The 27,752-nt window shown below is 37.9% G+C and overlaps 1 protein-coding gene and 1 pseudogene across 1 annotated transcript in view; both read left to right on the top strand.

The window, feature by feature from the left end:
* The window catches only part of PHEX (phosphate regulating endopeptidase X-linked), a 303,310-nt gene that overhangs the window by 204,430 nt on the left and 71,128 nt on the right, over window positions 1–27,752 (top strand). Inside the window, exon 14 of the mRNA XM_069063406.1 lies at window positions 14,762–14,865. Within this exon, the coding sequence (XP_068919507.1) occupies window positions 14,762–14,865 (104 nt within the window). The remainder of the gene's footprint in view (window positions 1–14,761; window positions 14,866–27,752) is intronic.
* On the top strand, window positions 6,232–6,860 carry LOC138142358 (ATP synthase F(0) complex subunit C1, mitochondrial pseudogene; annotated as a pseudogene).

Here is a 27,752-nt window from a genome sequence, read left to right as displayed (position 1 = left end):
ACTTTCAAGCATTCTTGATGAAAAAACCAGAATTGAATAGCAAATTTGACATTCAGATACAAGAAGCAAGAGAAGCATGAGAAGATAAACAGGGAAAAGAAATCAAAAGGAACTTATCAAAGTTGAACTATTAACATTGCTACATGAAAAAACTATAATTGTAACTGATGAAACTTTTCTCAGTAGTTGAAGGGAATAGAAAGATATATATGTCTATATATGAGGGTATATGAGCATGTGAATATATATGTGAATGTGTGTATATATGTTTACAGGTATACATAGATAGAGGGCACAGGACCAATTTAATGGGAAGGAAGGATACTTAAAAGGTGAAATTAAGAGGTGAGAGAGGAATATAATGAGAGGAGATGGGGAGAGACAGAATGGGGTGGGCTATCTCATATAGAAGAGGCAAGGGGGATGGTTGCAATGGAGGGGAAGAATAGGAGGACAAAAGGGAATGGATCAACCTTATTCCCTTTAAATTTGGCTTGAGGAGGGAATGAAATACACACTCAATAGGGTATCTCACCCTCCAGGAGAGTAGGGGGAGAGGGGGATGAGAGGGGGGATGATGGAAGGGAGGGAAGGCTGGAGGGGAGGGAAGTTGGAAGCACCCACTTTTGAAAAGATACAGGATCAAAGTAGAGAATAGAACAAGTGGGAGGTGGGATAGGAGGGAGGGAAATACAGTCAGTCTTTTACAATATATCTACTATGTTATTGTTTTGCATTAGCCTCACATGTACAACCTATACTGAAATGCTTATCTTCACAGTAATGGTGGGTGACAAGGGAGGAAGGGAATGAATCTGAAATTCAAAGTTTTAAAATCAAATATTCAAAAAATATATACATATACTATTATTAATACTGTTTTACATGTAATTGGGAAATAAGATATACAGGCACTGGGGCATGGAGACCCACTGGAAAAGTTGAAAGGGGTATGGGAGAAAATATGGGAGAGAGCAGATTGGAGGAAGGGATATTCTGTGGGACTGCTATTTTGGGGCGGTGGGTAGGGGAAAAATGGGGAGAAAATTTGTAATTCAAAATCTGGCAGAAATGAATGATGTAAATCAGAAGTTAATAAAGCATTTGAAAAAAAAAGAGTGAAGACAGATATCAGGTGGAGTTAACAAGGAAGAGGTGGACAGGGATCATTATGGATAGAATGTGGTGACACTCTGCCTATAGATGTACCATTTTTTTGGTGGGATTACATTACAAAATGGGAAAGTAAATTAAAGATGGAGTAGGGGAGCAGAAGGTAGAGGGGAGTTTGTGATGTACACTGGTGAAATCAAGGGCTCTTAATGAGGGGAAGGTGACCTTATAATCTTAGGAAGAGAAAACCTGCAGAGAAATGGATGAGGAGTAAGGGACAGGGTAAAGAAGGAAGAGGCAGGATGAGTGAGACCTTGCTTTGGTAGTGGGAGGGGGTTCTACTAAAGAATGCTCCTATGAGTGAAGAGATATATTCTCTGAAAGGAGATGTAGACATTGTGCTGGGAGCAGTCAGGAGTATTTGGTGTTTGAAAAGACCGCTTGTCCTAACTTGAGAGTGGGGGGAGTTTGCATGCTTGGGGTCAGTTGGAACCTGGGAAAATGGGAGAGCATGGAAAAGAATGTGGAACCACAGCATGCTGTTTTTCAGTAGTTTAAAGGAGAAATGATAATTATGAGGATAGAATTTATGGCCTGCACAGCAAAAATAATGTGTTGAATAGGAAAAAATGTAATCTTAAATCATAAGTCTCACTAAAGAAACAGAAGAGAGAACAATGGAGTTTGGAATATATATTCTCAGAAATGAAAGACAATAGGTGGCAGAGAGACCAATAGGAGACATCATTTTAAATGAGGGGATTTTGAGGTAAGTGGGGAAAAGAAAGTAACCAGTGGTATGGTATAGATACTGGTGAGTTGCACAATCAGTAAAGTGAAGGTAGAAGAGTCCTGTCATGGAAGAGTGTATTTTCTGTCACTTGCATAAATTGGCTTTGTTCTTGGAAGGGGGAATCCATGGGACAAGTTCTACAAGGCAGTGGCAGAGACTGCCTAGAAAGGAGAGGCTAGAATGTATACCTTAGGCTCTTTAATTACTTAAGGAATAGAGACAATAGATAATTATAACTGAACTAGACAATGAGGATCTAGGGAAGACAGAAGAGGATGGATGATGAGGAGAGTGAGTGAAGCTCTCTTTGGGAGGGGACATGAAAAATGAAAATTTTGGAAACTGATGAACAGGAATAGTCGAAGAGAAGAGGGAAAAGAGACTTATTTGACTGGGAGGAAAAAAGGGAGAATTAAATAACAAGATAAAAGCAGGAAACTGAAAGCAACTAATGAGTAAAATCCCAAAGGCAAAGGGGTAACTAATGGAAGGAGGGGATCAAGAGTAAGGCCATCTTAAAAAAAGAATAAACGAAAGCAGCTGAAAATAATATAGTACTGTATTTATAGGAGAAGAGGGAAAAACCATAACTTAGGAAAAAACCCAATATTAGAGACAAATGGAAGAAAATATAAACATAATGCTCATAATTTTTAATGTAAATGGATTAAACAATCCAACAAAACAAAAAAGAGTGACAGATTGGATAAGAGAACAAAACCCTGCAATCCATTCCATCAAGAAACACATTAAAAAAAAACAAAACAAAACCAAAGACATACACAAAATAAAACTGAAGAAATAAAAAAAATACTATATATCAAGTAAATCCAAAAATGGAGGAGTTGCAATCAGGCTATTTGAAAAATCAAAAACATTAAATAAAAAGTATAAACAAAGAAACTGTATTATGGTGGAAGGAACCATAAATAATAAGCCAATATCAGTAATATACTTATATGCTCCAAATGTCTTAGTATCCAAATTCATAAAGGAAACCTTAACTAAGCTACAAAAAATAGAAAGTAACATAAAAGTGAAAAAGACTTTAATATCCTTTTCTCAGTTTTGGAAAAATTTAACAGGAAGATAAACAAAAGGGAAAACATGAAACAGGACTAACTGCTAGAGAAATTATAGTTTAAAGACTTTTGTCATCTTTTAAATGGGATAGCAAAGAATGTATGTATTTCTCAGCATCTTAAAAATAAAGAGCCATCAAATAAACAAATCTAAAATAAGTACAAAGGAGCAGATATTAGAATTATAGAGAAATAAATTAGAAACAAACCACATAGAAATTATAAATAAAACTAAAATCTCATTCTTTGAAAAGACTAATAAAGCTGATAATCCTTTAACTAATCTGATTAAAAAGAATAGGGCAAAAAATCAAATCAATAAATCAAGTAAATGAGCAAAGTGAAATCACAAGAAAACCCAAAGAAATAAAAACATAATAGAACATAATATACACAGTTATATGCTAGCAAAGCTGAGAATACGAAATAAATAGAGTGATATTTTAAAAAAATATAACCCAAACTATTAGAAGGCCAAAAAGAGATGTCAAATAACCCAATCTCAGAATATGAAATAAATCTAGCTGTAAGGGAACTAAAAATAATGATAATAATAGCTAAAATTTATATAGTGCTTACTGTGTGCCAGACACTATGCTAAGTAGTTTATAATTTCTGTCTCATTTTATTTTCACAACAACCCTGGGAAATAGATTTTATTATCACCCCCATTTTAAGATGAGGAAACTGAAGTAAACAGAGATTAAATGATTTATCCAGGATTACATAGCTAATAAATAAGTATCTAAAGTAGGATTTGAACTCATTTTCCTGATTCTAGACCCTCTTTTCTATCCATTGTAAAGAGAATATATTTTCATAGATTTTAACAGACTTGAACACACACACACACACACACACACACACCCCTATGAGTGTGTATGTATATGTATGTATGTATGTCTACATAGCAAGGAATACCCACCATGCCATCTAGCTGCCCAATGAAATACTACCAAAGGGGTGGGGGGAACAACCACCACCAACAGCTCCTGGTCCTGATGACTTTACTGGAGAATTCTATAAAAAACTTTTAAAGAACAAGTAGTACTAATACTTCACAAATGATTCTCAAAAATTGAGAAAGCATAAAGATAGGTAAAGAGGAGACATCCTATTTGAGATGTTTGAAAAGTAGTTGGAAATACAAGATTGGAGGTCAGCAGAGACAGTGGGACTAGAAAGGTAGATTTGAAGATCATAAGTATAAAAATGGTAATTAAATCCATGGGAGTGGATGAAATTACCAAGAAAAATTGATAGAGGGAGAAGAAAAGAGGACCCTGGAGCACTGGAGGATACCAATAGGTAAATGGTTTAATGATATAAACAAACTTATCAAAAGAAGAATTGCAAAATATTCTCAAGCATTTGAAAGAATTAGAATGCTAAAAATCATTATTAATAGGAGAAATGCCTATCAAAACATTTCTGAGGTTTTACTTCACACCATGAAAATTGGTAAAAATGATAAAAAATGACAATCCTCAATATTGTAAGGGTTGTGGAAAGATAAGTACACTAATACAATTTCATGGAGTTGTGAAGTGGTACAACCATTTTGGAAAGCAATTTGAGTTATATAAGTAAAGTGACTAAAATGTCCTTACCCTTTGAACAAGAGGCTGTATTACTGGACTTATCACCCAAGGAACCTATCAATAGGAAGAAGTCCCCTTATGCCATATTTTTATAGCAGCCCTTTTTGTGATAGCAACAAATTGGAAATAAAGTAGAATCTCATCAATTGGAGAATGACTAATTAAATTGTGGTACATAAATGTAGTAGAATATTACTGTGTTGTGAGAAATGATATGTGATGAACACAGAAAATCATTGGAGACATGTATGAAGCCGTGAAGAGCCAAGAAAACAATATACACAATAACTACTACAATATAAATAGAAAGAGCAATCACAGGGACAGCCAGGTAGTACAGCGAATAAGAGCACCGGCTCCGGTGTCGGGATGACCTGGGGATCAAATCCGGGCTCAGACACTTAGCACCCACCCAGAAACACCTGGCCGTGTAACCTTGAGCAAGTTACTTAACCCCAATTGCTTAGGGGTGGCCAGGTGGCTCAGCAAGTAAGAGCACCATCTCCAGTGTCGGGATGACCTGGGGATCATATCCGGGCGCAGATAATTAGCACCACACCCAGAAATAACTGGCTGTGTAACCTTAAGCAAGTTACTTAACCTTGATTGCTTTTGAAATTAAAAAAAAAGAAGACCAATCACAGTGGAGTCAAGAGGGCTGAGTACAAGCAGGACCTCCGCGGGGCTCCAGCTTCCACCTTCCCCAATCCATGTAAAAGGGAACTCTAAATAAATTTTGGAGCTGCAGAACCCACAAAATGACACAGAGAAGCTAACCTCCCACTGAGGACAGCCCGGCAGGCAAGCAGCAAGCGGCCAGCCCGGCGCTCTGGGAACCAAACCCAGCCATTTGGGAGCCGAGGTTTTAGCCCCAGGGTGGGCCTGACCAGCCACTGGCTGGAGGGACTCCAGATCACCAGCATCTGTGGCCATTTCCAGAATTATCAACACATAGATGTAAAGGACAAAGTGAGAGATCAGTGCAGTGTGGACTTTGGGACCCAGTAAGTGGGAGTGCGTGGCTTTTGCCCCCAGGGCGAGAAGCCGCTGAGATGTAGTGCCGGGGCCATATTGCAGTTTCACCTCCTGGCCTGCAGAGTGTAGGGGGACCAAGTGACCAGTCTGAGGGGTAATTGTTCTTCCTTTAACCTGTTTGGATCTGGATTGCAGTTTAGGGTGGAGGTCCTGGGGTGCGCAACCAACTAGCCAGAGCGTGTGGAGGCCTCAGAGAGGGCACCCATCTAATAGCTCCGGCAGCTGAGGAAACCCCAGATTTTGGGACGAAAGCTCCCCTGTCTGGTGACAGAGTCCTGCTGTGGCAAAAAGCCCAGGGGTCAAGTGACTGAGGGGCAACATGACTAGACAAAGGAAGCAAAACAAACAGAAGACTCTAACATTAGACTCCTATTTTGGGGACAAAAGGGAGCAAAGCATGGAACAGGAGGAAGGCAGTGAAGTCAGAACTCCTGCACCAAAAGCTTCAAAGGAAAATAAGAGCTGGTTACAGGCCATAGAGTACCTTAAGAAGCAGATAAAAGAAGTGGAGGAAAAATTGGGAAGAGAAATAAGAATGATACAAGAAAATTACAAAATGAGAGTCAACAGCCTGACTGAGAAAAATCACACGTTAAAAAATAGACTGGATGAGTCACCTTGAGCGGGGAGCTAGTGGAGGCTGCGGTGGGCCGGGCCTTAGGGAGCGGGGTAGCAGGAAGGAGTGCAGGGTGCAGTATATAGAGCAGAATGCAGACCACAGGGACTCTCCTCATTTCTCCAGCCCTGATCCGCTGTTGTACCGGGGATCTGGTCAGGCCTGTATCTGTATCTGTCCTGAATAGGTCAGAGATCCATTTTGAACAGCCCACTTCTAGCAGTACCCCACTCTAGCTAGCCCATTGGGAGTTCCAGACTAGTGCTATTTCCCAGGACATTGACACAGCTGCCAAGTTCATTGGGCTGGGGCTGCCACAGTTGTTGTGGCTGGCTCAGGGGCAGGTATCGGGACAGTGTTTGGCAGTTTAATCATCGGCTATGCCAGGAACCCGTCCCTCAAGCAGCAGCTCTTCTCCTATGCCATCCTTGGCTTTGCCCTGTCTGAAGCTATGGGGCTCTTCTGTTTGATGGTAGCCTTCCTGATCCTCTTCGCCATGTGAGGCTCTGTGGAGGGTTCCCTTCCTCCATTCTGCTGCTTTGACTCCAGCCTCAAGCCCCTTGCTGGAGTGTGCCGAGCTTTAACATTAAACACCACATTTGTCTAAAAAAAAACAAAAACAGACTAACTCAATTGGCAAAAGAGGCTCAAAAAGGCAATGAGGAGAAGAATGCCTGAAAAAGCTGAATTTGCCAGAGGGAAAAAGAATCTCAAATGCTCAATGAGGAGAATCATTGCTTCAGAATTAGATTGGAGCAAATGGAAGCTAATGACTTTATGAAACATCAAGATGCTGTTAAACAGATCCAAACAAATGAAAAGAATAGAAGGCAATGTGAAATATCTCATGGGAAAAACCACTAACCTGGAAAATAGATCCAGGAGAGATAATTTAAAAATTATTGGACTACCTGAAAGCCATGATCAAAGAAAGAACCTAGAAATCATCCTCCAAGAAATTCTCAAGGAAAACTTCCCCGATGTTTTAGAACCAGAAGGCAAAATAGAGGTTGAAAGAATCCACCAATCATCTCCTGAAAAAGATCCCCAAAAGAAAACTTCTAGGAATGTTATAGCCAGGTTCTGGAGTTCCCAGATAAAGGAGAGAATATTACAAGCAACCAGGAAGAAACAATTTGAATATTGTGGAAACACAATCAGGATAACCCAGGATCTGGCAGCTTCTACCCTGAGCGATCGAAGGGCCTGGAATAGGATATTCCAGAGGGCAGAGGAGCTGGGATTAAAACCAAGAATCATCTCCCCAGCAAAACTGAATATCTTGTTTCAGGGGAAAATATGGGCATTCAGTGGAGTAGAGGACTTTCAAGCATTCTTAATGAAAAAAAAAAAAACAGAGTTGAATAGAAAATTTGACATCCAGATACAAGAAGGAAGAGAAGCTTGAGAAGGTAAACAGGGAAAAGAAGTCATAAGCCACTGATCAAAGTTGAGCTATTAACATTCCTACATGGAAAAATGATAATTGTAACTGATGAAACTTTTCTCAGTATGAAAGCAATAGAAATATATATATATATATATATATATATGTATATATTGGAGGGTATGCATGTGTATGGACACATGTATGAATGTGTGTATATATACTTACAGGTATACATAGATAGAGGGCACAGGACCAATTTAGTAAGAAGGGATGATACTTAAATGGGAAATTAAGAGGTGAGAGAGAAATATAATGAGAGGAGATGGGGAGAGACAGAATGGGGTAAACTATCTCATAAAGAAGAGGCCACGGAAAAGGGTTACAATGGAGGGGAAGAATAGGAGGGCAAAAGGGAATGGGTCAACCTTATTCTCATTGGATTTGGCTTGGGGAGGGGATGAAATATACACTAAATAGGGTATCTCACCCTACAGGAGAGTAGGGGGAAAGGGATGAGAGCGGGAATGATGGAAGGGAGGGCAGGCTGGAGGGGAGGGAAGTTGGAAGCACTCACTTTTGAAAAGGGACAGGATCAAATTAGAGAATAGAACAAGTGGGTGATGGGATAGGAGGGAGGGAATTATAGTCAGTCTTTTACAATATATCTACTATGTTAATGTTTTGCATTAGCTACACATGTACAATCTATACTGAACTGCTTGTCTTCCCAAGTAAGGGTGGGTGACAAGGGAGGAAGGGAATCAATCTGAAATTCAAAGTTTTAAAATCAAATGTGTAAAATTATATGTATATATAGACTATTATTAATACTATCTTACATGTAGTTGGTAAAGAAGATATATAGGCACTGGGGCATAGAGATCCACCATGCCCTACTGGAAAAGTCTAAGGGGGTATGGGAGAAGATATGGGAGAGAGCAGATTGGAGGAGAAGATATCCTGTGGGACTGCTGTTCTGGGGTGGTGGGTAGGGGAAAAATGGGGAGAAAATGTGTAAGTCTAAATCTGGCAGAAATTAATGATGTAAATCAGAAGTTAATAAAGCATTTGAAAAATGAAAAAAAAAGAAAACAGCTCTAAAAAAAAGAAAGACCAATCACACACCAACAAATCAAATTTACAATTTACAAAATTGTAAAGATCAAACAATGCTTGAAGAAATATAATATGACATCCCCAACACACTCCTTTTTGAAGGTGTGAGGTTTATAGGTATTACACATTACCTGTGTTTTTGGACTATTTCAATGTATCAATCATTTATGTTGATTTTTTTCCTGCTTCAAAAATACTATTTGTTATATGGAATGGCTCTTTGGGATGGAATGAAGGAAGAATCCTGGGGATAACTCTGTTGATGTAAGAAAGAGAAGAACATAAAAACTTATTTAAAAAAAGAACAATCTGAGGATAGGATTATTTTAATGAAGAATAATATGTATTCCCATATCAGTTTCTGTCATGTAAATAGCAAATTTCATTTTTCCTACATGTAAACATCTCAAATAATCAGATTTTCCCCTTTCAATTCTTATTTATTTGTATTTTTCTTTTGTGAATTAAAAGTGAGTTTGTTGATTCTAAGAAGATTCTTTGAGATATGTCATAGTAGAAATTCAGCCAACTGATGTTCGAATGAGAATGTTATGTTGCTCCTTGACCCAGAAGTACTTTCTGAATCATCAAAGGAAGACCAAATTGCATTTAGTAAAATGTTAAGCATTTTTATTATTAAAGTTCCTTTATTGCATTCTCATTCTTTGAAAATCTTGAATCAAGATGTCATACATGTAGTAATCATCACTTAAAAGGAATAGCAAACTGGCACTCCATCAGTTATGTGAGTTAGGAATAAAGGAAGGAATATGAGCACTAGCATATTATTTTGACCTTGAATTTAGCAAAATTTAGTATTTTTTTTACTTTGGCAATTGGTCAAGTTAAACAAAACCATATATTTGTATTTCAGGATTCCAATGGATAAATTTCTATAATTTATGGGGAAAATAGGTTCTTTTTAATTTGGTCAGTAACAAGGCAGCCCATATTTGACAATTACAGGATTGGAACACTTTAGATATGTGAGGATCAGGAATAAGTAAAGATTTAGTAACCATTGTTTCTAGGTTCTAAGTATATTGGGATATTGAATTAATGGTTTCTGACCTTTGAATCCTAATGGTTTTTCTTTCTTTGATAGTAACATGTATAGAAAGTATCTTTAGATATTTAACTTTTTAATCTGATATTGTAAGAAAATGTGCCATTTAAAAAATTATCTACATACCAGTACCATAGCTTCTTTACCAATGTAGGACAGCTTAACCAAACTTACCAAATGTGACCAATCTAGGTACTTTTACTAAGAGCTGGGTTATTGAGATGAAATAAGATGGTTCCTTCCCTTAAAGAGCTTATATTCTAATAGAAGGTATGATATGTCCCAAAATAACTGAAATAAATAGCAGCAGGTGATAAGTGTAATGAGGGAAGAACAAATATTAATTATTTCTTTTGTTCAGGAATTACAATAAATGCATTACAAATATTTCTTTTGCCCCTCACAACCACCCCCATGATTTAGGTGCTATTATTAACTCTATTTGTAGTTGAGAAAACTGAGGCAAACAAAGTTTAAGTGACTTGCCCAAAGTTGCATAGTTTAGTAAGTGGCTGAGGCTAGATTTGAACTCAAGGCTTCCTGACTCCTTTCTGACACAGGCACTCAGTGTGCCATGTTGCTTGTCTCTCTTTGGAGACATCCAAAGTGCTAAGACAATTTGAGGAGGGGTTACTTTGTGCCATCATTCATATTTATTTGTTTCAGGTTTTATCCTTCGGACCTGAGAGGATTGCTAGGATGAATAATAAGTAAAATGTTTATAAAACACTTTGTCATTCTCTAGCACTTTTGAGGATTAAAAAAAAAGAGATAATGATATTCTTTCCCCAAACATTTGCACATTTGTAACTCTTCCTAATGACAATCCAGGCAGGAGATCCTGGTTTGGGCAAGAAACCAACCATCTAATATAATTTGTACTGTTTAACATTTTAAAAGTGAATTATCATCTGGCAAATTATCAGAAGATTTAATTGAAATATTACTGAAGTCCATTACAAGCAGGAAATAATCAGATGCCTTATGCTGTTGATTCTTTTGCTTTTTAATCTTAAAGTTTACTATATGTTGACCCTATACATACCTAGAACCAGGGATTGAACAGGGCATGAACACAGCTGCCATTTTGCTGATCTCTGCTGGTCAAATGTGAGTCAGAGCTTGAGAGTTTGGGGGCTGAGGCTCTTAGCCACTTTTGGTGACTCAGAATGGAAGGGCATTTTGGGGGTTGATGAAGCCATTAACTTTTATTTGTTGATGAAGTCACTAACAATTATTGGTAACTGAGAAGATCAGATAACCTGATTGGCTTTCAAAAATGGAGTAACTCTCTCCATTTCCTTCTCTTTCTTTGAGTCTCCAGACAACATTATGTAGCCCTAGGACTTCCCATAAGGGTTGGGAAGAAGGGTAGTTCATCCTGTTTCTCACTCTGGCCAACACCAGAGCATGAACTCCTGACAACTAAAACCCATGCTCTGCCTAAGTGAACCTGATCCTAGGTTTTAGACTGTTTTGTTTGTTTTTTTCCTGATCTCAGGTGAAAGGGAGATGGATGTATCTAGGCTTGGCTGCTACCTTGTGAGTCTGACCTGTTCAGTGATTTGGGGTCCTTCAGTTGGTTCCAACAAAGGCTAGAGTCCATGGAAATTATTCCATTGCTCTTGGAGAAGGTGACCAATGGTAGGGAGATGAACCCATTTCTTAATTGGGAGTCAGAAGCTGAGGAACAATCTGGCCTTAGGATAAGCTGGATTCATCCTCTTGCCAGTTGCCATCTTTTCTTTTTTTTTTTTTTTGAGGGGGGAAGGCAGGGCAACTGGGGTTAAATGACTTGCCAAGGTTACAAAACTAGTTTTGTGTTAAGTGTCTGAGGCTGGATTTGAACCCAGGTTCTCTTGACTCTAGGGTCGGTGTTCTATTCACTGTGCCTCCTAGTCGCCCCCAGTTGCCATCTTTTCTAGAAAGTCTTCACAAAACACTCTTTAGATCTGAGTCACTGGAAGCAGCTAGGAGATTCATCAAGACCCAGTTACCCAAGCAATGAGACATATGGCCAACAGGAATCAGAAATGGCAACTCTGAACATATTTTGTTCACATCATTCCTCCTAGCCCTCAGTTACATATTTTTCTATATCTGTATATCTATGCATGTATGAATATGCATGAATGCATGCTTGCATGCATGCATGTATTTATGTATGTATGTATCTACCTATCATCTATCTATCTATCTAAATAACTCACAAGGTAGCCACCAAGCCTGAATACGTCCATATCAGAATCATTCTTCTTTCACCTAAAATCAAGAAGAAGCAAATACAAAAGAAGCAGCCTATAAACCCAGGATCAGGTTCACTTAGATGGGGCATAGGCTTTGGTGGTCATGTGTTCATAGCCTCATGTGGGCCAGGGTGAGAGACAGGGTGAACTGCTCTTCCTCCTAACTTTTGTGGAAAGTCTGAGGGCTGCTTGATGCTATTTGAAGGCTCAAAGAAAGAGAAGGCAAGGGAAGGAGAAATTTCCTTTTAAAATAGATTCCCTTTTATCTAGATAGATAGACAGGCAGATGTTTAGGTAGATAGTCAATACACTCACATCAAATTGCTTGCAGTTTTAGAAATTTTTAAAGCTTTAGAAATTTTTTATTCCTTCTTACCTTTTGTTGATATTTCTGATAGTTTTTGCCCGCTTGCTACTAAGGGGATCTTAGGCAAATCTTCTTCCTTTCATGTACTATTATTATTCCCGGAATCTCCCATGGCTGGTGTCACCTTCTCTTTTAACCCACCTAACCCTTCCTGCACACTCCCTGCACTGCATGCCATACTCTGCCCCTATGCTGAAATACTAAACAACTTTCAAGACACAGCTCTATCTAATGACATCTTCTTTCATTAAAATTTTCCCCATTCCCACAACTTAGAATTTGTCTTAAAAGCTACTTATGGCTTTTATACTTCTCCTAGGAACTTCTATTCTGTTCTGATTATTGTCATCTTTACTACCAGATTATGAACTTGAGAACAATTAATAATAGAATTGTATTCACACTTCCCTATGCCTAAACTTCCCTTCTGTCCACCTTTATTCCTGTGAAATCTTGCTGCATTTATCATGTTAATTTTTGTCGTAGTTATTTATTAGGCAAAATCTTTGAACCTTTTCCCAGGTAGAATACAGTGAGTATTCTCACACTGTAGATATTAGATGAAGATTTATTGTATTGAATTCTTGGATGTTAGAGCTCTAAAGAACCTCAGATATAATTTGAATGTTTTTAAAATAATAATCTTTAAACTGTCATTGGGAAAATACTGATAATTTGACTTTGTTATTGTTCAGTCATGTCTGACTCTTTGTGGCCCCATTTGGGGTTCTCTTGGCAAAGATAATGGAGTGATTTGTCATTTCCTTCTCCAGCTCATTTTTACAAATGAGGAAACTGATGCAAACAGGGTTAAGTGACTTGGCCAGGGTCACTCAACTAATAAGTCATTTGAACTCAAGAAGATGAGTCTTCCTGACTCCAGACCCAGCACTCTATCCATTGTACCACTTAGCTGTCCCAAGTCTTGACTACTGCCTAATTTTAACCATGTTTTGCTTCAGATGAAGGAATAATATGAGACAACCTCTGTCCTATATTTCTGGTGAAGAATAATTGAGGATAAAGTTTCAAAAAATAAAATGAGATATTGGTGGAATTAGTAGCAATTACAGTAGAATGCAAGCTTCCCAAAGGCAGGATTTATTTTCATTTTTGTTTATCTATACCCACCACTTAGAATGGTTCCTGGAACCATAGATAATTAATCAATGATTGTTCAATAGAGTTTAGTTGAAGTAAATATAGTCATAGTGTCATAGATTGAGAACTAGCAGTGAGCTTAGGGATCATCTAGTCCAATTCCCTCATTTTATAGTTGGAGAAGTTGTGGCTTTGATAAGTTGACTTGGCTAAGGTTGTGGAACAAAATAAAGACTAGGTCTCAGGTTTCCTTCCTTTTAGGTCTATGTTCATTTTATACTACAGGACAGTATTATTTTCACTTTTTTTTTTAAAAAAAGCTTAAAGTTGAGTAAATTGTCAAAATTGTGGCAATAAAGAATCCAATTAACCTTGATTGTAAGTTTTAGTTTGCATTTCATTTATTTCACTCCTATTTTACATATACCAGCAGTAGTTTCCCTAACCAAAACATGTTAGAACATTGCTAACCATGAATTTTTTTTTTATCACAAATATCATTAATAACATCTTCTTTAGGTCCTGCCAGTCTAAAGGAGAGGGTTGCACAAAATATTTAGAAACAAAACAGTGACTTACATCTCTTCTTTTGGTGTTAGGAGAAAATCCTCTTTAGAAGCATTCATTTTCTGATTTTTCCAGGGTAAATTACAGTTAACATTGTATCTCCCCAGTTGCACACATTTTTAAAGAACAGAATCTTCTTTTAGGGTTAATGGCTAAATTCAGAAGAAATTCTTTCATTTGGGGGGAAGATACTATTTTACTATGATAGAGGCCCAAGAAAAGAGTTCTTTGAATTAGTTTTGGCTGTTTTATTCCCCTCATCAACTAATGCTATTTGCTGAACTAGATAATGATATTTGGCTAAAATGAATTATGATGAAAAAGATGCATGTTACTGAAAAATAGGACACTGCAATTGACATATTTTGGTAAAGTCCAAGCATTCCTGCAAGGCATACAGATTGAAAACAAGTCATTATTTCTTTTTAGAAGTCAAAATGGATTTTTCAATTATTAAGGAGATATAGTATATTGCAACTTTCAGCAGCTTCTGGTTATTTTCTACTGTCATTTGGAAATAATCAAATTATTTTTGGATTATTCCTTTAAAAAACCCCAAACAAATGTCCATTAAAAATATTGAAACTGGGAATACCTGAAAATTCCTTTCGATATATACCTTTGTTATTGTCACTTTGAACAATGATAATTATGATTTATTTTCTCAGATGAAATTTTCAGAAAGTGATTATTTCGGCAATGTCCTGCAAACTCGCAAGTATTTAGCACAATCTGATTTCTTCTGGCTAAGAAAAGAAGTTCCAAAAACAGAGTGAGTAAAAAAAGTATATATATATATATATGTATATAACACATATGTAATATGTATATGTAAACTGAAATGGATAAATCAATGAGTGGGGAGACACATAGGAAAACAGTGGCAAAAACTGTGACCTTTAAGACTGAAAATGTATGAGAGCAATTTTCACAGTACAGTAAAAACTGATAAATTTGGTGATATTTCACCCCAAAGCTCTAGAAACCAGAATTTTTGTTATTTAAAAAAACTTTCTGGTTTAGTATTCACCCGCAACATTATTAAGACACTTTGAAAGATTAAAAAGCAAATGTTGAAGTTGTCTCTGATTTTATTTTATTATTTTTAGATTTTTCTTTTTGCTTTTCGAAGGGAGGAAGGTAGGGCAATTGGGGTTAAGTGACTTGCCCAAGGTTACACGGCTAGTTTTGTGTGAAGTGTCTGAGGCCAGACCCGAACTCAGGTCCTCCTGACTCCAAGGCCAGTGCTCTATTCACTGTGCCACCTAGCAACCCCTGATTTTAGCTAAGCAGAATCAACTAAGAGGGGAAAATAAAGTCTATCTCCTAATCTACCAAGTGTAAAGATTCAAAAGACCTTGAGAAATAATAAAAAGAAATTGAAGAAATAAGTTTAAGAGGTTAGAGGTGATGCTGGAAAATAATAGAATATTGGAAAGGATTGATGAATTTCAAGTAAGTGGTAGAGATGTTTAGTTAGAGTTCCAATTGTAATGCCTTCCTCCTTTCCATAGCTTCTGCCCTCCTTGACCTCCATCCCTTAGGAGAGTGGCAGGAAGCATATATTACTTACTGAATGGGTTGGACTAGATGTCTCCTGAGGTCCTTTATAAGTAAAAAATACTGTGATTTGGTGGTGATAGAGGGGGCACCCAGATCAGGACATCTTTGCCTCAGGACCAGGCTGATTTCTCAGTTTTGATGCCTAAGTGCTAAGTTTATCTTTTAACATTCTAGATCCATGCTTGCTACCACCATTGAGAACTATCTGTCTCACTGTCTGTTGATTTATTGATCCATACCTTTGTACTCTAGGCCTTCTGTCCTGATTCTCTGACTTCCAAAATGTCCCCCTTGGGGCCTTTAATCTTTGGCTTGCTCAACTGCACCTCTATGTCTGCCTGATTCTACTAGTTGTTTTGGCCCCTTTTTCTAATACCTCCTAATATTCACAAATACATCTGAAATATTTTTTTTCTAGATCACATGGGGAACAGAATAAATTTAGAGATTGATTAATTTTTCTCCCCATAGTTCAAAACTATGGTTTCTATAGATTACTAGCAAAGTGATCACTTCATAAATTAAAAAAAAAAATCTTTTTGGAGGAAGGCACAGCAATTGGGGTTAAGTGACTTGCCCAAAGTCACACAGCTAGTAAGTGTTAAGTGTCTGAGGAGGAATTTGTACTCATGTCCTCCTGACTCCTCCTGTTCATCCTTGGTCCCTTCATTGCATTATCTGTGTCCTGGGATGAGTCCTTCTCTTCCTCCACCTTGACCCCACCAAAATGATGCAGAGGTAACTTCAGATTTACATTTCTATTAGTAGTATTTCTATGCCTGATTAGGCTTAAAAACTGTGGTAGTTTTTGGTAGCTTGTAGTGTTACATCATAATATCTTATAGAACCAAATCTTTTTGATTCACTAGGCCTTTCCTTTGTCTAATATGTTAGATAACAAAGCTTTTTTAAAAAATTATTTTATTAAATTTGTTTATCTACTTTTAGTTTATAACATTCAGTTCCACAATTCCTTGAGTTCCAAATTTTCTCCCCCTCCCTCTCCTACCCGCCCCCCCATGGCGGCATTCAATCCAATATAGGCTCTACAAATACCTTCACATTGAGCATTAGTCAGGTTGTAAAGAAGAATTATCACCGATGAAGTGAACAACAGGAAAGAACAAAACAAAACTAAACACAAAAGAGAGAGAGCAAGTAGTTTTCTTCAAACTGCATTCAAACTCTGTAATTCTTTTTTTCTGGATGTGGACATCTCTTTCCATCATGAGTAGGAGTTGTCTTATAACCCTACATTGCTGAGAGGAGGGAGCCCAGTCTATCAAAGTTCGTTCATCACACATATGTTGTGTCTGTAATTGTGTACAAAGTTCTCCTGGTTCTGCTCTCCTCACTCAGCATCAGTTTATAGAAGTCTCTCCAGGATAACAAAGCTTTTTACACTATTTCATTTCATTGCCTTTGCAAAAGGTATTTATAAAGGAAAGGGAAGCAATTTCTCATGTAGTTAATCATGCCTCCATATGGTAGACAATAGGGTGTACCTTAAAAACAATGGGTGAGACTATTTTAGTTATTAGCAGCTATCTTTGTGGTTACTTAGCATTTGATGATTTGAAGACACAATTATATTCTGGAGGTGAAATTTTAAAAAATTTGCCTTTTTCTTCAGAACTTTGGTTTCTTATTCGTCTTTTGTACATGTCTGATTCTTTTCTTCTGGCTTAGAAGGGTATACCAATGGTGAAAGAGAGAAGATGCTTTGCTTTGCCTCCTCCCAGATCCTCTGCTCATAAGGGGCCTATTTACTGGTTTAGACAGTGAATCACTGACCCTGAGCAGGCAGTCCTAGAATGCCATTCATTTCTGAGATATCTGTCTAAAACTGACATAGATGATGCCTGCAGAATCATTCTGTTTATGGAGGGAATGCCCTGGGGTATTGGTGCCTCCCTCACTGTCCTGTGTATATTGGGTATGGAGTTAGAAGGGTATCCAGGGTCTTTCCATTCATGCGATAAAACCTTGCATGTTTACATGAACCAGTGTCTAATCCTAGAGGTCAGGAAATCAGTTACATCAGTTGTGTGTTCTTAAGTGAAAAATAAACAGAGGTAGACTGAGCGTGTGGAAGGAGGTTGCTTAATTATTTTTATCAATGACTTGGTGTAAAAGAGGTGGAGAAAAGGAGGCCCAGGTCAAAGGGAGTGTTCTTCAGTCATCATAATGAGACTATACAGTGACCATCTTTCTTTTATAGGCCAGAGATACAGCTTATGCTCACTTAGCCAGACATTAAGACTTCCTTCTATCCTGTTGCTTCTAAACAATGGAACACATTATATAATGTTTTAAATTTTCACTAAAAGTAATCATTTTATTGGTGTGTGCATATGAAGACTACACAAATTGCTAAATATTTTATCTTTGACATAATTTGAAAACACTGATAGAATGAGTTGCCAGTATTCTTTAAATTATGATATAAACTTGAGTACATTAAAATATGTGGATATGACTTTCCTTCTCTTCAAAACAGTGATAATACTACTTGAAATATCTACCTCACGGTCTTCTTGGGGGTAAAAGCACCTTACCAACCATAAAGTGATTCATAGTGAGCTATTGTTATTTTAATTTAAATGTTTTATTAAAAACTTAGTATTGAACAGCTAACTAAACTTGTTCAGTAACTATTTACATGTAGCCAAACTAATATCAAGGCATAAAATATTACAATCATTTTTCAGTTATTTTTTTCTAAGTTCTGCTTAGGATTCTTTTTCCTTTCAGGCTCCTTGACTTTTCCTCTCATATGATCATAGTAGGGAATCCATTTTCTGATTCTGCTTTTCTTTCTTTTTTTTTTTCAATTTTGCATTATTTTATGGTCTTTCCAGATTTCTCTGTATTTCTGATACTTATAGGTCTGATAGAATTATATTATATTTTGGACCAGACTTGTAATTTAATCAGAGTAAGGAACTCAGAGAAAGGAGCTTTCTTCCAAGGTATACCTGCAATTTTTCTACAACTTCGAGTAATCTTTGACAGTTACAAGGGACACTGAAAAGTTGTGACACCAGTTAGTATGTGTCAGAATCAGGACTTCAACCTAGACTCTTCCTGACTCAGAGGTTGATTCTGTATTATGCCATGCTATCTTTTCCTTCCATTATATTAATGTGTTACAAATTATTTAACCTTTCCCCTGTTTTCGCCATTTAGGTTAATTCTAGTTTTATTTTTTTTCTTTTGCAATTACATAAAATGCTATTTTAAAATTCTTTGAAGAGATAACTTTTTTGTCCTTTTTTTGTGTGAGGCAGTTGGGGTTAAATGACTTGCCCAGGGTCACACAAGTAGTAAGTGTCAAGAATCTGAGGTCAGATTTGAGCTCAGGTTCTTGTTACTCAAGGCCTGGTGTTTTGTTCACTGCCATCTAGCTGCCCTTTTTTGTCATTCTTGATAGCACTTTCAGAGCATTTTTCCCACAATGGAATTGTTGGGTAGTGATGATTATTTTTAATAATATTCTTATGATTGCCTTTCTTCAAAAACTGTTGAAACTAAGAACCAAAGGCAATTAACCTTAAGCTTGGCTCCTCCTTGCAATATGGTCATAATCAAATCACTTGATTTGCTTCAGGTTACTCATCTGCAAAATGGGATAAACACTATCTTGACCATGGTCTTAGGTGTATTGCTTTTATGAACAAGAATATTTTGTTCGGAGAGGTTCTGTATCTTATAGATCCACAGCAATGTGACTATTTTCTGTTGTTTTAGAGATAGGCACGTCTAGTGAAAGCATCATTAGGTAGTTAGGGGCTTTATCTGCCCAGTAATCAGATAGTACTATAAAGTTTTTTTCTGGATATTGCCAACTGGTACCTTTTTGGAGGCACTGCACGGGGTTTTAGCTTTATGATGCCCATTGATTTTAATAGGCATCTCAGGGCTTTGAAAATGCATGAGTTAATTGAGTGGGGATGATTCTGAAGTATCTCCTCGATAATAGTTTACTTTGAACAGTAGATCATGATTCTATATTTCCTTTAACCCAGTATGAATGCTTGTAAAGCACTGAAATAACATTTTGTTTCTTTGTGGGCATGGGAGATAAACACCCTTTATCTTTCATTCTCCTGGAATCCATTTTAACTGCACTAATGTGCATTGAAGAGGTCCCTCACATGGTGGGAAATGTCAGCAAGAATGAAATTAATTGGCAGGTTATCCCTGAATGATATATATTTAGGGTCCCATCCTCCAAATTGTCACATTACCAGGCTTAAAAATAAAGGATTTACCCCATTGCTCAGCATGTCAGAATGTAATTTCTCTTCCTCATCCCATCATTTCCTTTTTCAGCAATTACTTTAAAGCAGTTTCCCTATTAACTCATTTTCACTTCCACTATAACAAAACACTTTTGGACTTGGTTCCTTTACCCTTTAAAACATGGCTACAGATATATCAAATCCCTATTTAAAAGAATCTTTTCATTTTCTTGAGCTTTCACTTACTTGGTATTATATTCTCTCACATAGTATATGAAAAATAGAGCTTACAATGCATTTGTTGCTGGCATATTGGTGAGAAAAATTTTTTTTAGGAACAATAATAAAAGCAGTTTGCCTTTATGTAAAATCTTACAGTTTTAAAGTGAAGCCATTCTTTCCTGTCTGCAGTGGTGTGGGGCAGGCACTTCAATATAGGTTCAAGGTTAAATCTAGGTCTGTTGGTTCATTCATTCCCCGGTGCCCTTCTCCATTGTTCCTTTATAGTAAACAGTTGCTCAGCATGCAATAGAAATCAGCTTATCTTTATCTGGAGACAAAACACATTATATAAATACATACAGCATATAAACAAAGCTTAAAGAGATTAGGAAACTTCCAAGGGTAAGTGATGCCCTTTTACCAGGCAATGATTGAGGTAGGGGAGGGAAGGAAGAGGAGAAGGGATCCATTTACTAGCTTCCACTAACAGAGACAGTCAGAGAAAGCACAAAATTCTATCTAGACAGATTCCTTCTCTCAGATAGACTTTAACTTCTGATCATATTCAGTTTGGGCTAGCAATATTTTTCACTTGCAATTGGATAATGTACATCCCCTCTTCCACCCATTCCCAGTCAGCAAGGGTTTCCAAAATTCCCTTGAGTAGAGCAGCTTTTGTCTCCAATGATCCTTGAATCCATCCTTCCAGCTGGAAATAACTACCCTTCCCATTAGCCTTTTTTGCTGAGGGGCTGCATAAGGTACTTTACATTAATTATCTACTTTCATATATGAGGCAGCAGGAAGTGGTGGATAGAGAGCTGGTCTTAGAGACAGGAAGACCTAGGTTTATGTCCCATTCCTGCCACATACAGGCTTTGTGACCCCAGGCAAGTCACACTCAGTGCTTCTAGGTACCTCTCTAAGATTATAAATTACAGAGAAGGTGCTCCTGTGTTTTTTAGTGGGGGCTTTCCTCTTTGGGGAATTCCCTATTATAATGAAATCATAGGTGCCACTGTTTTCCTTATTTCATAAGAGAATAGACTTAGAAGTAGCTGGAAAGGACCTCAGAGGTCATCTAATCTAAATCTCTCATTCTGTAGATAAAACCCTGTAATGTAATTGCCAAGGAAAGGCAACTTCCCAAGGTTCAAAATACCAGCATAGGTGCTCTCCATTTTATTTAGTGACAAACCAAGAACAGAGAAGATCAAAACATGACATCATTCAAAATACAGCATTTACTGTGTGATTAAATAATCTCCAAGTATTACCCCACCCCAGGACCTTCCAATCATTCAATCAATTACAAAGTCCCTGGTCTAAATACTTCTCCACCCCTAGGCTATACCTTCATTTAGTCCACCACAAAGCCCCTCTTCTCAAATGGAGATTAGTTTCCAAACATAAGTAAAATACCTTCATTTGTCAATCACAGAGCACAAAAAGGTCAAAAGTTCCCCACCCCTGGATCTCAATTGAATCTACCCTAGAGTTACATCAAGTTTAAACACAGCACTTAATACCCAAATGGAGGTCTTTTCTTCATCTTGACACGAGGCAAGTTCTCAGCAATCTTAGTTCCTGGGGAGACAAGGCTTAGCAAGGCCACAAGATACATTGCCAGTCTCTTCACTAATTCATCCTCTGTCTGTAGAACAGTCCTAGAACCCCTGAAAACATTAGCAAAACCCTCTCCCAGGATTTCTGTAAACATACAACAAGAAAATCCTTCTTCAGGGCTTCTGAACCAATAGAAAGGTTCCCAGACCCCTGCAACAACAGCACTGTCCTTCACCAGTGGACAGTATTCACTCTGTCTGCAGGACAGTCTCCAGACCCCTGCAACAACAGCACTGTCCTTCACTAGTGGACAGTATTCACTCTCTGTCTGCAGGACAGTCTCAGGGCTTCTTAGCCAACAGCCAGGTTCCAGGACTTCTTCAACAAAAGGACTGTCTTTCACCAGTGGACAAATCTGGCAAAACAACATAAAAACAGACAGACAAAGTACCAGCAAAACAGCCATGTCTCCTCAGTCCTTGGCAGCTCAGTGAGCAGGTCTCAGAAGTCCCCCAGCAATTCTCTCAGTCTCTCTCTCTGCTTCCAAAAAAGTTCTTCTGCCTCCCTCTTGTCTCTCCAAATCTCCGTCACCAGCTCCTCCCAGTTCAGGACTCTCTTTTCACATCAACAAGTCCATCCCACAGGTGGGAGTAACAAGCTCTGGGTTCTAACACAATCAATTTGAAAAACCAAGCCAATACAGGGGAATCTTTAATTGCCATTATTATCACAAACCCAGAGATATTAAGTGACTTGCTCAAAAGTATCACAAAAATAGTAAGTAGATGAATTGAAATATTCTGATTTTAAATCTTTCCACTATCCCATACTGATATCATGGCAATTCTTTCTGAGAAAGGTAATAATGATCACAATAGCCAGAGGTGTACTGGATCCAAATCGTAAGAGACTTGTTAAATGTTCATTGTGAACATTGACACCCCAGAAATTGATAAACGATATAAATCAAGTCTATATTTATCATTAAATTGATGGTCTAGTAGACACTAGACTTAAGAAAGTGATGGAGAAATTTGAATAATGCAGGTTAAACATAAAACATGTGTTTTGCTTCACAAAGTTGGTTATTAAACATTGATCAGCACACCCCTGATGATAACCTTGATTTGTCTACATCTGGAGGGTTTACTAAGTGATTTCTTCTTTATGAAGAAATATATATTGTATTATCTATAAAAAGCTTTATGAAATGGGTAGATAATAATAGTTCACATTTACATATTGCTTTAAGACTTATAAAAGCTTTTCCTACAATCTTAGGACGTTAAGTAGTATAAACATCATTGTCCTTCATTTTGAAGATGAAGAAACTGAGCTCAGAGGCTTAAGTGACTTGACCTAATCATATAGTATCAGAGTGGGGACTCAAATCCATTTTCCCTCATTGCAAGTCCACTATTTTTTTGGGTCCATATTTATGATTTCATCAGTGCAAGAAATTTCAGGTTATGATATGAGTTAATAATTGAATCATAAAACTTAGTCATGATTTATTTCATTCATATGTAGTCTAACCAGTCCAAATATCGACATAAAATATAGGAAAAAATGAAAATATTGAATAGTTTTTAAACAATGAAACTATTATATGCCATTTTATAGTAAAAGTAGGTTTTCTTTAATGAGATTTTTCAAATTTTATATTCTTATCCCCTATATTTTCACCTCTATGTTTTATTTTTGCCCTCTATATGTCTTAGAAAGGAAATGTGTGTGATTTAGTTGATGATTCATTTTTATTTCCTTATCTTTGCCCAATTCTATACTATGTACTATGGGAAATAGTGTTCTGCTTTTAAAGAAGTGACAGTTTTTTGGTAGGAAGATGAGACATATCTCCATGTATACAACACCCTCTATAATAAGGAGATAAATGGAATATAATCAGGTTTATCTGTAGTAGTAGATACTATGGAGTAGTTAGAATAATAAAATTAGAATGTTTGCTAAAAATAAGAAAGTAAGGATGAGCCACTGTTCCTGGGTTTTCTCAATTGCTCTTTAAATAAACCTTTGACTAGGCATAATAGTATATGCCTGTAATCTCAGTTATCAGAGAGGTTGAGCTCATGAGTGGTTCATGAGAGCCACAGTAGCTCAGAGCTACATGTAGATCCACACAAAGTTCAGCATCAGTATTATGATCCCTCAGGAGTGAGGGTGGAAGGCATTAAATTGCTCGTTCAGGGGTGAACTGACCAGGCCAAAAACAGTGCTGGTCAACTCTCCCATGCTGATGAGTAGTAGGATTGGTTCATGCATAGCCTGGGCTTCTCTTAACTCCCAAGCTGATACAAATAGAAACTCTCTGAAAGGTCAATAAAAAAACAGTCCCTCAGAATCCCCACCAAGGGGGAAATTTTATTTTTGGTTGCAGGGGATCTGGGTTTTTCTAGTGAGCCTTTATTTATATATTCTAGCAGTTTAGGATACATCTGAATAATTCTCTATTATTTTAGTTATATATCCAGCAAACGTGGGATATATGATCCAGCAAACAGGATGGTGATGATGACAGAAAGGGTCGAATTATGTGAATAAATCAAGTCATTATTCATGTTGTGATTCAAGCTTATCTACAAATGTAAAGGCAAACCAAGTTGCCTGAAAAGGACCAATATTTAGAGTCATTCCTCCTAACAGGTTAAGCTAGTTTTCCCCTAAAATTCAACAGTCAGGACTTGATTGGCCTGTATGGAGCAAGACTCAAGCTTCCACCTCTCTTGACCAGCAACCTCCTGGCTACTTCTGGTCATATAAATATGGGCTTCCTTGTTATCTCAGGACATAAAAAGACCCACTCATGTGGAGTCATTTCCCTTCAGACTTGGTGAACGTTCCAAAATGATGGAAGTCACCACTCTTGCCCTGATGACCTTCTATACTTCCATACGGAAGAAGAGGGGAACTGTGTCTATTGAGCTAAGTGATACTATATCCTTGTTGAACATCTTTTCTATGTCAGTGCTAAATAAACCTTCCTTTGTTAACTGTTCAATGACCCAAGAGTACCTCATTTCATCCCAACATTGAACCTGAACTCACAGAGTGGCAGCCTGAATTGGGCTCTCCTCTAACAACCTGACCTTCCCCTGTGCCTTGTGCTTTACCTTATATGCAGTGTTTTTAAAATCCTCCTGGTAGCTCCAGCTGATGAAATAGATTGTACCTAGAGTCCAAGAGATCATAGATGTAGAATTGGAGGGGATCCCAGAGGCTATCTAATCCAAGGATGTCATTTTATGGCTGTGGAAGCTGAGGCCAAGGTAACCTAAGTGAAATGTTAGAGGTTGGATTTAAACCCTGGTTCTCATTTCTTTTTCTACTGTACAAGTGAGAACCAAATAACTGAGAATTTCAATTAGTTTTCTCAGGAAAAATAAGCCATCCAGAGAACTCAGGTTGAAAGCAAATGAATTTAATTCAGGTCTAATCCCAGTTTAGTGGAAACATTTACTAGTCACTGACAGAGAAGCTGGTGTCATTTCAGCTGGCGGTTGAGAAAAACCTATAATCCATGATTGACTTGAGAAGAAGGAAATGCCATTCTGACAGCAGGCTTAGGAGCTGGGCAAAGCAGCCTTAGAGTCAGAATCAGTGATCTGATTTGATCAATTGACCTTTAGCCAAAGTATCTTCTAACCTTCTAACTTCAGGCTGATATGAGATTAGAGGTACATAATGGTATAATGACTCCATGGTCTTGTGGAAAATTTAGAGTGGCTGGCACTTAAAGAAGTTAGAAACCAGGGCTGTTTTTGAGCAATGAAACCAATGATGCTTTGACTCATTTTTTTTTTTTTGACAGTGGTGAGAAATCTTAAATAAACAGTAGCAGAAAATTTTAATCATTTAATTGTTCAGTGGTCTATGCAAAACAGTTTAGCAATCAATCATTCAGTAAACATTTATTAAGTACCTACTAAGTGCCAGGCTCTGTGCTAAGCCCTGGAGATATAAAAAGAGGCAAAAGTGAATCTTTGCCCTCAAGGAGTTTACAATCTCCTGGAGGAGGCAACATGCAAACAAGCTTATACTAAGTAAGCTATATTCAAGGTAAATATGAAGCCACTAGAATTAAGAGGAATTCAAAGCTTCTTATAGAAGGTGGGATTTTAGTTAGGAAGTTAGGAAACTCATTAAGTGGAGGAAGGAGAATATTCCAGATTTGGAGGACAGCTAGAGCAAATGCCCAGAGCCAAGAGATGAAGTGTTTTGTTTGTGGAACACCTAGGGGGCCAGTGTCACTGGATCAAACAGTACATGACAGGGAGTAAGGTTTAAGAAAACTGGAAAAGGGGCAGCTAGGTGGCACAGTGAATAGAGTATCAGCCCTGGAGTCAGGAGCATCTGAGTTCAAATCCAACCTCAGATACTTAAGCATACTAGCTGTGTGACCTTGGACAAATCACTTAACCCCAATTGCCCTGCCATCCCCCCTCCAAAAAGAAAAAAAAAGACTGGAAGGGTAGAAGGGAGCTAGGGTATGAAGGGCTTTGAATGCAATAGTATTTTGTATTTGATCCTGGAGGCAAGAGAAAGCCACTGGAGTTTATTGAATAGGGAGTAACATGATCACTTTAGTGGCTGAATGGATATATACTGGAATGGGGGGAGAGTTGAGACAGGCAGACCATCAGCAAGTTATTACAGTAATCCAAGTGTGAGGCGATGAGGGCCTGCACTAGAATGGAAGAGTGTCAGAGGGGAGAAGGGGGCAGGGTATATTTGAGAGATATTGCAAAAGGAATCAATAGGTCTTGGCAGCAGATTGGATATGAGGGGGGCAGTGTGTGTGTGTGTGTGTGTGTGTGTGTGTGTGTGAGTGAGAGAGAGAGAGAGAGAGAGAGAGAGAGAGAGAGAGAGAGAGATGGTAAGGAGTCCAGACTGACTCCTAGGTTGTTAACCCGAGGGACTAGGAGGATATATTGCCTTTTACAATAATAGCGAAAGTAAGGGGGAAGGATTTAGGGGAAAAGATAATGAATTCTGTTTGGGACAATTTGATTTTAAGATGTCTACTAGACATTCAGGTTAAGGCAGTTGGAGATGTGAGAATCGCAAGTCAGCAGAGAGATTGGACCAGGAAAGATAGATTTGGGAGTCATTAGCATAGAAATTGTAATTAAATCAATGGGAGCTGATGAAATCACCAAGTAAAGTGGTATAGAGGGAGAATAGAAGATGGACCAGGACAGAACTCTGAAGGATACTTTATGGTTAGAGGGCACGATCTGGAAGAGGATCCAGCAAAATAGAGAAGGAGCAGTCAGACAGAAAGGAGGAGAATGAGGAGAAGTGGTAACCCCAAAACTTAGAGAGAAAAGGTATTAAGGAGGAGAGAGTTGTCATTTGTCTTTGTTCTCAAAGAGGACCACCATATCCGGAAGGTGATGTCATGACTTGCCAGTGAATTGGATTTAAGTGAGGCAGGGCTGTGCAAAATCAACAGCCTCACTGTCTTCTCTGGAGCCATCTGGGCCCAATGGCAAGATACAGATCAGGACTGGAGATGACCTGGAATACAGTGGGGGACCTTGACCTCTTTAAGCTTTTTACCAGGTCTCAGTTTGTCTGAGGCAACACCCATTCAGTTATTAAGGCCAGGTAGGAATGAGGCAAAGAATGGCCTCTTTTACCTAATCTCATCCCCGCCCCCCCCCCCCCCAATAAGTTTGGGAGGGGAAGACCTTCAGGGTTATTGACCAAAACAGAAACAATTGCCATTTACACTCACTCTGAACCATCAGAGAGATTTATCTACAGTGTGAAAAGGCTTCAGAGAGGTCAAGGAGAATGAGGATCGAGTAAAGACCATTGTATTTGGCAGCTAAGAGATCATTAGTAACTTTGTGGAGAGCAATTTTGGTGGAATGATAAGGTCAGCAGCCAGATTGTAAAAGGTTAAGAAGAGAGAGAGTGAGAGGAGAGAAAGTGGAGGCACCTTTTCAAGTTTAGCTATAAAGGGCATATAGGATTATAGTTAGCAAGGATGGAAAGATCAAATCAGGGTTTCTTCCTGATGGGGGAGACATGAGCTTGT

Source organism: Petaurus breviceps, unplaced genomic scaffold, assembly GCF_028583685.1.
Source record: "Petaurus breviceps papuanus isolate PSGF00001 unplaced genomic scaffold, PetGlider_PUasm1.0 90574, whole genome shotgun sequence".
NCBI classification, from domain to species: Eukaryota; Metazoa; Chordata; class Mammalia; order Diprotodontia; family Petauridae; genus Petaurus; species Petaurus breviceps.
Note: the sequence above shows the minus strand (reverse complement) of the source record. Positions and strands in the feature narration are given on the sequence as shown.